The 15,281-nt window shown below is 32.6% G+C and overlaps 1 protein-coding gene across 5 annotated transcripts in view; it reads left to right on the top strand.

Moving 5' to 3' along the window:
* Vps13a (vacuolar protein sorting 13 homolog A) overlaps positions 1-15,281 on the top strand; it is a 259,327-nt gene that overhangs the window by 123,636 nt on the left and 120,410 nt on the right. For all 5 annotated transcript variants that reach the window (XM_077797003.1, XM_077797002.1, XM_077797006.1 and 2 more), the window contains exons 35-39: positions 701-848; positions 7,190-7,317; positions 7,787-7,956; positions 8,428-8,642; positions 9,425-9,657. In XM_077797003.1, the coding sequence (XP_077653129.1) occupies positions 701-848; positions 7,190-7,317; positions 7,787-7,956; positions 8,428-8,642; positions 9,425-9,657 (894 nt within the window). The remainder of the gene's footprint in view (positions 1-700; positions 849-7,189; positions 7,318-7,786; positions 7,957-8,427; positions 8,643-9,424; positions 9,658-15,281) is intronic.

Genomic DNA, 15,281 nt, shown 5'->3' with positions numbered 1-15,281 from the left:
ATTTTTCTTACATGAGAATTTTAAGGGAAGGATATAGGGGTATTAAAAAGAACAAATCTTTTTTTTTTGTTATACCAATACGGAGACCCTCAAATAACTCTCAGACCACACATTGCCATTCCAATTAAGCTTTTATTGCTGGCCACCAGGAGATACTCTAACTCTCTAAAAGCGAGATGGTCAGAGTGACGCGCCTACCTTCAGTTGGCCTCATATTTAAGCCAAAAACAAAAACAAAAAACCCACAAAAGGGACGTTTGAGGGTTTAGCCAATATAAGCAAGAAAGTACAGAAGCTGAATTGTGCAGTTAACGAGACAGTACAATGGGTACTTTGGTACTTCCCACAAGCCTTTCCAGGTTGACATAGCAGCAAGCAAGCAGAAAGGAAGTGGGTCAAAATGATCCTAGTTGAGTACAAGTTAGAGAATGGTTACTAAAGTCTAGACGGTTAATCTCTGACAAGGTACGTTGTCCTAGAAATATAGAAAGCAGAGAGAGAACAATTTTACATTGTATAAGAATTGCTAGGTAACTATTGATGGGTACAGAGTTGGGGCTTTCCCATGGGAGAAGCATTTCTTACATGATATGGAGTCTCAGGGTAAAAGGGAGTCTGTTTGGTCATTGCCTTACCCTGGCCCATAACATTTTTCCTTGTATTTTCTTTTTTTATTTTCCTAAATTATTTTTTTAAATAGTTTATTCTTAGTCAAGAAGATATGACTACTATTTTTAAAACATTATATGGCAACTTGTGGTATGAAGATATTCATGCCTTACCTGTTAGTGTGAAAGACCACTCTGGCAATTCTAATGGAGTAGCTAATGCTTCATACCATTCAGGAGGTAAGTTAACCTTAAATTAGTTCCCCCTTTTCATGCTTTCTGTCCTCTCTCTATTTATTCTCCCCCTCCTCTCCTTTGTCCCCTGCCCCATCTCCCTCTTTTCTCCTTTCTTCTATTCCTTTTTTCCTTTCTCCTCTCTTTCTTTCCTTTCCCTTTCTCTTTCTTCTTCTCATAGGATTAATAAATCTCTTTCTAATGCTCTAATTCCATTTAGACATTCATAAATTATCTCTTTTATTAGTCATTCTGTTGATATTTATCCTTTGAATTAAAATTCCTAGTTTTGTTTTGTTACTTTTTTCTCAACTTTCCTATAGGTCCTTCCATCTGCTTGCAACCCTCTCCCTTATCCTTATAATAGTATACAATGGTATTAGGAATATCAAAATATTATGAGTGTATATAGAAAGATGATCATTGTAGATGATGGATTTTAACATATGTTTTCAAGATAAATGGCTGAAAAATAGGATAGAAGGAATCATAACTTAGAAAGTTGTTTTCCAGTGTTAGATCCAAAGTGCTATGTGGAATATAGCTGGGTGCTAAGTTCAGTACTAGCATGTGAAAAATTGGGTTAGTTAGGAATGCTAAGATGATTTTGATGCACAATAATGAAGTGTTATCCTCATTGTACAATTTGGAGATCCTCAAACCTACCTACCATAAAGTAAAACCTACTTATCCATGATGTCTACATTTTCAAAGCCCTGAGGTATTATATAGCTTTACCACTTGGAGAATCCTTACACAAAAATAACCTTACATTTACAGCAGTACTGGAAACCCATCTTTACTATCTAATCAACACAGTCCTTTATTGTTAAACATAAATGGTCATATTTGAGGAAAAATCACAAGAGCACAAGCATGAAAGAAACAATAAATACATTAGTGTTTTCTAAAATAAACAAATAATTGAACAGTATATACTTGTAGTACAGAAGTGTAGCATACTAAATTTTGCATAATTGAGCCACTGTTAGCAACTCTCTAAAATAAAGAAATTCTCTTCTCTCACATTCTATTTTAGAGAGTTGCTTTATCGAAACTGTAGCAGCAGAGGTAGTATCATAATAAACTACAAGTCCCCAAAAACACAGGGACGAAAAAGTGTTGCTTCAGTTCAGAAAGCCCAATTCCAGAATAATAGATACTGCAGGGGAAATATCTGAGAGAATGAAAGCTTCCAAATATGTATTAAACTCTGTATTTAAGTAAAATATCAAGTCAACTCTTACAAAGAATCTACCAGATTTTAAGCAGCTTGAGTAAACTATGTCTCCCCATGTTAAAAAAAAAAATTTCCTTTTTTTAACTATCAGAACCAAAAATTGTAAGATTTTAAAAGTTATGAGAAAAAAGAAACAGGCTGCCTACTAGGGGCTTGGGAAACAAATGACTAGATTATTGATTTGTGTGTGTGTGTGTGTGTGTGTGTGTGTGCGCGCGCGCGCGCGTTAGGGGGTGTATTGCTTTTGCATTATCAGTAGAACTTGATAAGATGGGAATCTGGATAATAGGTGAAAATAGAGCAATATTTCAGAATTCTGAGAAAAGTGATTTTAAAGCCAGGATTCTGTATATGGCCAAACCATCATCTAAAATGTGAAAACAAAAGAATTCTTAGATTTTTCATTGATTAAAGTGTACTCTGGGCTGGGGTTCTCACTCAGTGGTAGAGCAATCTCCTCGCACTGTGGGTTGGAACCTTAGTACCACATAAAAATAAATAAGTGAAATAAAGGTATTGTGTCCAACTATAACTAAAAAATACATTTAAAAAAAATGTACTCAAACTCCCAAATATCTACACCTAAAAAATTGAGTTTAAAAATATGTTCCAGCAAGGTAAACTAGGAATCAGAAAGAGGAAAATATGGGATCAAACAATAATGGTTCTACCCAGGAGTGCATTTTAAAGAAATCCCAAAATTATATATGTGACTAAGCTGGAAGTACTTGGTTTTCATTAAAAAGGAACCGAGACTATTTAATGAACAACAACAACAAAAAAAAAAAAAATAGAAAAGAAGAAGAAAAGTTAGGTAGAATTATGTCCTGTATCCTAAGAAAAGTAGCATAAATTGTACATAATTTGTGTGATGAGGACTTAACTATATTTTATAAATGGCATAGAGAGAATTGTAAGTTTTCTGTTTTTAAGAAAGAAATCTGTATATTGTAATGCAGAAATACAGTGTGCTGAATTTTCCATGATTTTTTAGCTACTGTTAGAATGGGAAAGAAGAATTTTCATTTTTGAGAGATGCACCAGTGTAGCTAAAGTTCCAGAGGCAGTATTATAATAAACTATAAATCTCTTCACTGAAAAATATTACGTAGTCCAACAACACATGAAAGACTATGTAGGTGCCAAACCATTTGTAGATGACCTTCTTCTGGGTTAGGATTTCTTACCTAGCAGAGCAGCTCCCTTGCTGTGACCTATTAAAAGTTAGCTCTTGGTATAAAGGTTTGGAGGGCAAGGGAAGACAGAGAGAGAGTATATAAATAAGCAAATGTTATTAATCATAATAATACAGAAGTAAAGACAGAACTAATTAAATCTGGAGAGGAAGATGTGACAGGTGAATGAAATAATATATAAATAATCGGGATTATGAAGATAATATCTAAAATTGATGGCACAAGAAATAAAGGTTAGAATATATTGTTATTTTAATAATTTTCTTCTGGAAATTTTTGTACCTATGTCATTTGAACTGAATAATGATCAACATAAAATATGAAAAAATTTGTGAACTGCAACTTAAGCAATGCTGAAAGAAATTTGTAGCTCTAAAGAATTATATTAAAAAAGAATAAGATTAAAATAAAATGTCAAATTTTTCACCTCAAGAAACTAGAAAAATAAACCCAAAGTAAATAAAAGGAAGACAGAAATAAGAATAGAAAAAACAAAAGAGAACAGGTGAACAATAGAGAAGTTTAAGTCAATTTAATAGGTTTAGTGGAAGGACTAATAAAATTGATAAACCCCTAGAAAGACCAATGAACAGATCTGTGTGCTCTCTCTCGTCCAGTGAGGAAGTCCACAGAACAGGGTAGAAGAGAATGTGGCTGCAGAGTCGCTAATCAAGACCTCCAGAGACCAAGCAGGAAGCTGGTCTGATTTTATTGTGCAGTTACCATGTATACTCAGGCAATAGCTAAGTAGATTATATGCAGCCACCAATACAATTTTTTGCTAACTGTCCTTGCAGTGACCAGTCCAGGAGAGGGCTGTGGAGCAAGCACAGGGACTGCAACACATGGCCTCATGCCCAGGGTTGTGCCTACCATGTAACTGGCCTGCTGCTCATGGGCCTAGCACAGGGGAATGGCCTGCCACTCCGATACTCTTAACATATGCCATGTATGCAATACTCTATGCACTTGTCCCCACAAATATAAATTCTCAATATAAGATTTAAATAGATTACTTACAGACCACTAACAGGATAATGAGTGAATATTATGAATAATTTCATGACAGTGAATGCTAGCTACAACATAATATTGAATCTAATAATAAAGATATAAAGAAAGTTCATCTCAAGTGATAATTATCCTGGGTGACAGTTGGTTTAACACTGAAAATAAATTTAATTGAACAAATTAAAAGACTAAAGGCAGTGGGGCGATCATATGATCATCTCGAGTTATGCACAAAGTACATTTGACAAAATTCAGCACCTATTTAAAAACTAAAAACTTGAGAGGCATACATTTTTTTGACAAAATATTGAAAGTATTCCCCCCCACCAAAAAAAGGATCAAGGCAAGAATGTGCACAGTCATCATTCATGTCATTATTCTTCTAGCAGACAATTACAAAACAGTAAGGCTGAGGAAAGGATTAATAGAATAAAGGAAAATATCACTGCCTTTTGTCTCACCTTGACCCATCATGTAGAAGACACTAAGAAGTGTTTAGCAAATTCCTAGGATTAATAAATAAATTTAGCATTTTAACAGGATACAAGATGCAATTTGTAAATATCTTCAGTAACAGTTGAAAAATAAATTTTTAAAAAACATTATTTATAGTAGCATCAAAAGTCACACATGGGAAGAAGTTTACAGAAATTATGCAAGTCCTCTATACTGACTGATGAGAGAAACTAAATGATTTAAATATGATGGAGAAGTGTATGGTTTTGGAGCATTGTAGATTCAGCATAATCCTTGTCAGACTTCATTTTAATAGAAATTGGAAATTTTCTTTTAAACTTTATATGGAAATGCTAAAAACCAAGAACAGTTTGAAAACAACATTGCAAAAGAAGACCAAAGATTTACTCTAATTTTAAAACTTGCTATAAATTTGTTAACAATGGAGATATATACTGCTGGCAAAATCCAGACATATAGATTGGAAGACAATAGTGTCTAGTAGATACAAAAATATAGTTAGTTGATTTTTTAGATTGTATTAAATATGGAAAGGATAGGCTTTTTAACAATGATATTGTCACAAGTGGGTAATTGTGGGAAAAACTGAAACTTATCCCTTTACACCACATACAAAATATAATTTGAAATGGATGCAAAATGTAAAATTTAAAAGCTAAGACTTTAAACTCATGGAAGAAAACATGAAAGATTATCTTCATTGATCATATGATAGCCAAAGATATCCTAGGTAGATGCAAAAGCACCAATCATAAAAGAGAAACTTTATATATAGACTATCAAAATTTTTCATCATCAAAGATAATGAAAGGCAAAGGGGAGGGAGGGGAAAGGAGGCAGGGCAAGGGGATAGGAATGATGGTGGAATAAGTTAGACATCATTACCCTAAGTACACGTATGAAGGCACAAATGGTGTGAAAATACTTTATGTATAATCAGTGACTTGAAAAATTGTGTTCTGTATGTGTAGTATGAAAGAGTTGCATTCTGTCATCATGTATGACAAATTCAAATAAATAATTTAATAATAAAAAAGAAACATATTCATGGTGTGTTATGGTTCTTAGGCCCAGAATACATTACAATAATTCATTAGCAACTTTTTGAAAACAAAATAATTATCAAAAGATATGGATATTTGGGAGAGGATGATGTGTAAATGGATAGTAAATACATGAAAAATGGCTATTATAATTTTTATGAGATAAACTTCAGTCTACCAGACTATTATAATAGACTTACAATGCCAAATGTTGATGGAGAAAATGGAATTGCTAAAACTTTTACATATGACCTGTAGGAATATGAAGTAGTATAACCAGTTTGACAAAGAGTTTGTCAGTTAATATACACCTACCTATAATAGAGTAACTCCACACTTAGGTATTTAACCCCACCCTATTCCAAAATAAGTGTGTATATACACAGAATGATTTATTCATAGAAGTCCAAATCTAAAAATAATCCAAATGTTTTTCAATAGGTGAATGAATAAACTGTTTTCAGAGTGCATGATTACTTCCATAAGTGAACTACTGATGCATGTAGTAACATAAATAAATCTCAGAAACATTATGTTCACTGAAAGAAGCCAGCCATGAAATGGTACAATCTATATTATTCCATTGAAATAGAATTTAGGTACAGACAAAATTAATCCATGATGATTGAAATTAGAATGGTAGGGATGTTGGAATTTGACTGGAAAGATCAATTAAGGAGACTTTTGGGGGGGGGGATTTAAATGTTCCATATGTTGGGGGGTTGGTTACATGGATGTATACATTTATGAAGTCTCATTAAGTTGTTCGGATAGGATTCATTTATTTCATTTTATGTAAATTTTATCTTAATTAGAAATAAATTACCTGGAATGTTGATCTTGTCTCTTGAGTTGGGTTGAATGAGAATTAGGAATTGATGTGTTTTCCTTATAAGCCCATTTAATATATATCATATACATATAATATTCTCATTAAAATTTAAATCTAGGAAACACAATATTTGAGTCCTGATTAGTGGAACAATTTTTAAAATAACATCTGATGTGTCTTATTTGGTCTTATTTTTTAAAAGTAAAATTTCAATATTAAACTATGTGACGGTGCTTTATTTACTTATTGTTAAGCACTTTAGTATACATTTTACACATGCTGATTTACTTAATCTTCAAAACAAACCCTGTGGTTAGTTTTATTATTCCCAAATTATAAAAGTAGAAATGAAAGCATTGATAGAAAACAGGAGTGCTGAGTGTTTAATATTCCCAAATTATTATGCAAAGAATCCCAAGCCAGAAATTCTATATGTGAATTTCTAATATTTTTAATTTTCTTGAATAACATCTTAATTTGTTGAATCTATTTCATGGTTGTTCTAATAAGCTACTTTTCATATTTTTTTCTCTTAATAATTTTTCAAGGAGCAACTGTGGTAACAGCTGCTGTTGTAGAAGTACATTCACATGCTTCTCAAGTTAAGACAACACTAAATATGAGTTTCAAAACTGATTATCTCACCATGGTACTGTATAGTCCAGGTCCTGAACAGGTAAGTTGAGGAAGGAAAGAAAATACATTTTATTGTGAATAATTATATATGTGAATGTTCATCAGTAATGCTTGTTCATATTCTGTGTGTATTTTGTAGTGTTCTTCTGAAGAAATGGTTGATCTTTTCACTTTAAATTGACAATAATTTTGACTATTTCCATTTTTAATAGCTATTACTTTTATATAACTAATAATGTGAAAAATAAATTGTTTTTGGCATTTTATTGGAGAGTCCTTTGACAATATAGAATTTTGGAGCAGAGGATATATATATAGCTCAGCAGTAAAGTACATACTCAACATGTGCAAAGCCCTGGAGTTAGCCCCTGCATCACTCCCGAAATTAGAGAATTTTGATATTTCAGATAAGCAGATATAATAATTTCTAGTAGTTTATATCATAAAGTATTCTTTAAACCTATTTTTGTATAATTTTCAGATTTCTGTTTGGGTTTCTTATTCCGCAGGATGCTTTTACAGATGTTCGTGATCCTTCTTTGAAACTTGCTGAATTTAAGTTGGAAAATATTACAAGTAATTTGAAAATGTATACAGATGAATCAATATTTTCTTCTTTCTCATTAAGAAACTGTATTTTAGATGATAAAAGACCTCACATCAAGAAAGCAACTCCTAGGTATGTATTATAATAGCATTCTGAATTTTTACCTTAGAAATTGTTGGTATATTGTATAGAGCATACCTTTAGGATTACATTTTAACTTTCTATTTACATCTTAGGATTTTCAGAGCTTCAGTTCAGTCAAGTCATGATATTCATGTTACATTTGAAATGTTCTGGTTTAGTTATATGCTCTTACTAGACCATTGATAGATTTATTGAATAAATGAAAATAAAATGGGAAAAAGCATGCTGACTTTCAAAAATGATAATTTCTTAAACATGAAGTTTCTAATTTATGAAGTATTTATGCTCCAGAAGTTTAAAGGTCTGTTATTTATAGCACTTTGTGGGTCTTCCTAGGAGACATGACTTCAGAGTGCTTATTTGTTCTCAGTAAAAGAATAAGAGGCCTTAAAGTTTTAATTGGTGTATTTGGTTATTTGTAAATTACTCATACATAGGCATTGTTATTGTGTTTTTCAGAATGATAGGACTGACAGTTGGGTTTGACAAAAAGGACATGATGGATGTTAAGTTTAGGAAAATCCGAGATGGTTCTGTTACTGATGCAGTCTTTCAAGAAATGTATATTTGTGCAAGTGTGGAATTCCTGCTGACAGTTGCAAATGTCTTTTTGGAGGCATACACAGCAGGGTCTATTACAGAGACCAATGTTCAAGCATGGACTTCTAAAGAAGGTTAGTTACCAGTTAAAATATTTAATATCTTTACTTTTGAAATACTATAATAGTATTTATCTTGGTTAGCCATTTAGATGATCAGAGTAAATGCAGAAATAAATTAAAATCTTTATTGTTCAGAGTAGGAGGAAACCCTTAATGTGTTTTCTGAGACTATATGCAGTTTGTATTTTTTTTGACAGTGCAAATATATATTGGGTTAAAAAATTATGAGACCTACATTGGAATAAGTAATTTGCTTATCTACAGGCAACAATATGAACAAATTTGTTGCCGAAAGAAAACAAGTAGGGAGAATAAGAACCAACCACATCTTTTTGGGATCAAAGATAATATCTTAATTTAATATATTTGTGTTTTATTCTGTTCTGTTGATAAATAGCTTTTACATATAATTTTTATATTTTTAACATTTCATGTAGTAGAAAGAGTATCAAGTTGAGAGTTGGAATCTAGATTAGGTTCCAGTTGTGCCCTTAAATAGTAAAGATTTTGTCCCACAGTTGTTAGTGTTTCTCCAAGTCATGAGAGAATTGGAGCTTGAATGAGCATGTATTTAGTATGCATGAGTCCATTGGTTTAATCTTCAGAGCCACCAAAAACAAACAAAAAAACAAAGAGAAATTTTGAGTAGATTATTTGGGGATCTATGATTCTTTTATTTTCCTTTTGTACTTAGAGAAACATGTTTTTCTCATAAATAATAAAATACTTATAAGTAATACTTATATAACAAATACATATATATTTAAAATGTTGAATTATTATTTTTATTTTAGCACCTGTACAGGAGTCAGAGAAATGGGAAGTTAATATTCTTATTAAAAACCCTGAAATTGTGTTTGTGGCTGACATGACAAAAAATGATGCTCCTGCCTTGGTCATTACAACACAATGTGAAATTTGCTGTAAAGGTGACAGTAAAAATAGTACAATAACTGCTGCTATTAAAGATCTCCAAATCAGAGCATGCCCATTTCTTCCAGCCAAGAGAAAAGGCAAAATCACTACTGTGAGTTTACTAACTAATTATTTGCTTAATTGTAACTGATTTAATATATAATATATATCATTTTTAGGAGTGAAAATTTCCTATTTTCTTTTCAACCTTGTTCTGTATAATAACTTTGTCTCTGTTCGAAGAGCCTCATTTAGAATATTATTATACCAGTTTTCAAATTTTTTTTTTCATTTTTGTAGATGTTTTTCATTGTTGTGTGTATTTGTAGGAATTTTCTTATAAGAAGTTGGTTTCCTATTCATACTTTTCAATTAAGATCTTACTCTGAATTTCTAACCATGTCAGTTTCAGACTGCTCTTTGACTTTTAGGACTTTCTACCAGTTGTTTTCTGTGTTGTTTCAGTTTTATTACTTTCCTTTTTTATCTCCCATTTGGGTGTTTTGCTTGTATGCATATAACATATTTTCAACCTCAGCCATTTGCTTTGATATATTTCATATTTGAATTTTACTCACTAGTAGTCACTTGGTTTTCTTCCTCCTTAAAACTCTTAATTCTTAGTTTATTTGCATAGATTCCCAATAGTTTAAAAAATACACTTGAAAATGTTTAGGCTTCTAAAGGAGTAATAGAAGTATAAATATTCTAATTATGAAATGTAATAGACATTATAATTTTAAGTTAATATGTATTGATTAAGATATTAAATACAGGCTGGGGTTGTGGCTCAGAGGTAGAGCACTGGCTCTACGTAAATGTAAAATAAAGATATTGTGTCCATCTAAAAGTAAAACAATAAATATTTTTTAAAAAAACCATATTAAATAGGCTGCCCATGGTGGCACACGCCTGTAATCCAAGGCCTGACCATGATGTGTTGAACATCCGAACTTCAGGCTTTGGCGGCTGAGGCAAGAGGATCAAGATTTCAAAGCTGACCTCAGCAATCTAGTGAGGCACCAAGCAACTTAGTGAGACCCTATCTCTAAATAAAATACAAAAAGGGCTATGTGTGTTGCTCAGTGGTTAAGCCCCATGGGTTCAATCCCCATTAAATGAAAAAATTAAGATACTAAATAAACCTTGTCTTAGTTTGCAAAGTTGCTCATTATTAAGAAAAGGGAGGCTCTAAAGAAAATAACCATGAGCTAGATCTGTCTTTAAAGGAAACAGCAGGTGTCAAGTATATCATCCACAGCAGTAATGAATGTATTAGCATTAATGATGGGGGCCAGTTAGTTCTGAAAGATGGGAAAAGTATTGTAAATTAGGGGGAAAGAGATGTGTTAGGAAGTTAGGAAAGCATTTACAGTTTCAAAAAGTGAGAGAGAATGCAGAAGAGTTACAGTAGGTAATGTTTATATAGAAACAAGGGAAAAATAGAAGCAACAAATGAAGTGATATTATTACTTTTAATGTTTGATTTTATATATAAAATCTTTAGTATGTTGAGATATAAAGTCTTATATATCTAATTTTATGACAGAAAATATCTTATTAAGTGTAGCATTTTATTGTGTGACTATTGGCAGACTGTTGAAAAAAAAGAATAGTTTTTCCTATTCTTATGTTAAATTATGTTGATAGATTTTCCTGTAGTATACCAGCATTATGTTTATTGGTTGGGGTTATCTGTTGCGGGATGGGGGGAGGCACTTTTCACTGGAAGTCGTATTTATGGTGATAACCTGAAGGATAAGTAGATCTTAAACTTGGGCAGGAGGAATCATAGGAATGTATTTTGAGACGAAGGGAACTGTATGTGCTGAAAAATCTGAGTTTCATAGAACATATTTCCACATATTTACCCAAACATCATCACTTTATCTCATATATTTTATCTTTTCTCTTTGTTATTCAGTGGTCTTCAACTTGGGGCAGTACTCCCTACCACAGTCAATCTCTGTAATGTAAGGAGTCTATTGTGAGCATTTGTTAAGTGCTTGTTCATGTTTGGTTGAACCTTATAAGATTGCTTCTTTGAAGGGGAAGCACTAATAGTCTCCACAGTAAAAATCATATAACAAAGGGAGAAATATGGTGAGGGGGTTATAGTAGTAAAAAAGAATAAATCAATAGAGTGTGATAGGAACTTTTTCAGAACAAAGAATAGATAACATGGCACCATCAGTATCAATGTACACATTCCACAGCTTTATTGTAACACTGTTGCAATTCTATACTATAGGAATAAAATGCCTAATCAGAACGTGTATTACTTTATATGAGAGACAAAAACTGACAAGTAAAAGAGGAACTAGCAAGAGTGTGATATAAGGCAATGACTGCTGTGTTCAGTGCTCAGCCTTTGGATATGAATCCTTTGGGCCAGTGCTGGCACTTATAAACACTGCTTTCTGCTGAATGCCCCACTGATTTGTCTCTCTATAAAAGAATGCCACAATGGCAATAAAATCACACTGAATGTAGTTGGTGTCAAAAATATCACTTGCAGGGAAATAATCCCTTTTAAGAAAGTATTCTGCAACCTGAAGTTTAACTCTGTGGACCGCATTATGGAGAACTTGAGTGTGTAGTTTTGGCATGAACATTCTGATGGATGAGAACCACCTACATGTTCAGTTTTAGAGAACTGGACAGAGGAATTTGGTGAGAAAACAAATACATGTAAAACTTTTCTACAACTTGAATATTTTTAATTGGCATTTTGTGAAATTCAAACCAAAAGTTTCAGGGACTTAAATTAAACGCCTGATTTAACTGGACAAAAGCCAATTAAAATTTTTCCTGTGTAAAATCTTTTACATGTATTTATTTATTTTTTCTTTTATTCTTTTATTTTTGCCTTCTATAAGATGAAGAGATATCATAAATTTTATGTTGAGAATCTGATTATATATTATACATCATTATAATTTCTTATGTTCAAAGTACATAGAACTAGTAGAACTAGTATATTGACTTTTAAGTCATATGCTACTTATCTTACTTATTAAGAATAATAGTATTTTTTCTATACTTAGAAGATGAAAAAATTCCACCAGAAAACTTCTAGAGCTAGTAAATGAATTAAGCAAAGTAGCAGGATATAAAATCAACACCTATAAGTCAAAGGCATTTCTGTTTATCAGTGACAAATCCACTGAAAGGGAAACTACCCCATTTACAATAGCCTCTAAAAAAAGAAAATACTTTGGAATCAACTTAATGAAAGAGGTGAAAGATCTATACAATGAAAACTACTAAAGAATGCTAAAGAAAGAAATTAAAGAAGACCATGCTACCAAAAGCACTATGCAGATTTAATGCAATTACAATCAAAATCCTAATGGCATTTCTCATAGAAATAGAAAAAGCAGTCAATGAAATTCATCTGGAAAAATAAGAGACCTAGAACAGTTAAAGCAGTCCTTAGCAAGAAGAGTGAAGCAGGTGGTATCACTATACCAGACCTTAAACCATACTACAGAGCAGTAGTAACAAAAACAGCATAATATTGACACCAAAATAGACTTCTAGACCAAAGGTACAGAATAGAGGACACAGAGGCTAACCCACATAATTACAGTTATCTTATATTAGACATAAGGCACCAAAAATGTACATTGGAGAAAAGATAGCCTCTTCAACAAATGGAGCTGGGAAAACTGAAAATTCATATGCAACAAAATGAAATAAAACCCCTGTCTTTCACCATGCACAAAACTCAAAGTGGATCAAGGACCTCGGAATTAAAACTAGATACACTGTGCCTATTAGAAGAAAAAGTAGGCCCAAATCTCCATCATGTCAGATTAGGCCCCAACTTCCTTAATAAGACTCCTATAGCGCAAGAAATAAAATCAAGAATCAATAAATGGGGTTGACTCAAACTTCAAAGCAAAAGAAACAATCAGTGAGGTGAAAAGAGAGCCTAAACTTTTACCACTCACACATCAGATAGACCACTAATCTGTAGGGTATATAAAGAACTCAAAAAGCTAAACACCAAAAACCAAATAACCCAATCAATAAATGGGCCAAGGAACTGAACAGACACTTCTCAGAAGATGATGTGCAATCAATCAACAAATATATTAAAAAATGTTCAACATTTCTATCAATTAGAGAAATGCAAATCAAAAGTACTCACTAAAATTTCATCTCACCCTAGTCAGAATGGCAGCTATTAAGAATATCAACAACAATTTGTGTTGGATATGGGGGAAAAGGCACCCTTATACATTGCTGGTTGGACTACAAAATGGTGCAGCCAATATGGAAAGCAGTTTGGAGAATCCTTAGAAAACTGGAAATGGAACCACCCTTTGACCCAACTATCCTACTCCTTTGGTCTACCCAAAGGACTTAAAAACAGCATACTGCAGGAACACAGCCACATCAATGTTTATAGCAGCACAATTCACAATAGCTAAATTGTGGATCCAACCTAGAGGGCTTCAGTAGATGAATGGATAAAGACAATGTATACACAATGGAATATTATTCAGCATTAAAAGAGAATAAAATCATGGCCTTTGCAAGTAAATGAATGGAACTGGAGAATATAATGCTAAGTGAAGTTAGCCAATTCCAAAAAAAAAAAAATGCTGAATATTTTCTCTGATTTAGGGATGCTGATTCATAATGTGGTTGTTTGGAGGTGGGCATGGGAAGATTCGGTGTACTCCCAAAGGGGGTGGAGGGGTATGGGGGCATGAAAGACAGTGGGATATCAGTACTATAAGTACATGTATGAAGATAGGAATGGTGTGACCCTACTTTGTGTACATCCAGAGATATGAAAAATTGTGCTCTATATGTGTAATACGAATTGTAATGCATTCTGCTATCTTATATAACAAATTAAATTTTTTTTAAAAAGTAAAAAGAAACATTCAACTAGATATGTAAATTGTAAGTTGGATATACGAGTCTGGAAGTCAGGAGTCAGGCTAGACATTTTGCTTCATTTTTCTTATCTATTTCTCTACTTACAACTAATTTTAAAAATTAACCCTGGAAATAAACATTTCAGATATGAAAACTGAGCAAGGGTAAATTTTTCTGGATTCCTTATAGACAGAGTCTCTGAATATAGATCCTAAATAAAAGAGATTCCCCCCCAAAAAAAAGAATAATAGTATTTTTTTGTGTGATTTCTTTGAGGGAATGGTTTTAGATTTTTTTCTTCCAATTTAGTTTTCTCTGTAAGTGTATTAAACAGAATTCCAAGATTTCTTCCCCCGATTTTTGTTCTTTCTACACAGTTTTTCCTCCCCTATGGATGGTATTAGGTTACTAATCAGTTGACTTTGTGTTAATGGGGAGTGTGATTATTCTCAGTGAGATATTAGAAATATGATGAAGCATCAGAGAGATGCCTGCTTGCTGTTTTGAATGAAAAATTGCCATGTCAAGGAGCAGGCCACATGGCAAGGACCTAGGGAACAGGAAATAGTCCCTGACTGACTTAATACATATGGGATCTTAGTATTAGGGCCACAAGGAAGTGAATTCCCCCATCAATTTGAAAGAAGTTGAAAGCAGGTCTTTCCATAGTCAGTCCTCCTTTTTAAGATGAATCCTGTAGGGTATATAAAGAACTCAAAAAGCTAAACACCACATGTTTTATATTATTGGCCACATGTTCAATTTTGATTTCATCAAAATTCCTGACCCATAAATCTGGGAAATAATACATTTGTGTTATTTTAAACCACTAAATGTGTG

The sequence above is a fragment of the Urocitellus parryii genome, chromosome 4 (genome assembly GCF_045843805.1).
Source record: "Urocitellus parryii isolate mUroPar1 chromosome 4, mUroPar1.hap1, whole genome shotgun sequence".
Taxonomy (NCBI): domain Eukaryota; kingdom Metazoa; phylum Chordata; class Mammalia; order Rodentia; family Sciuridae; genus Urocitellus; species Urocitellus parryii.
This window is presented reverse-complemented; position numbering and strand designations above follow the sequence as displayed.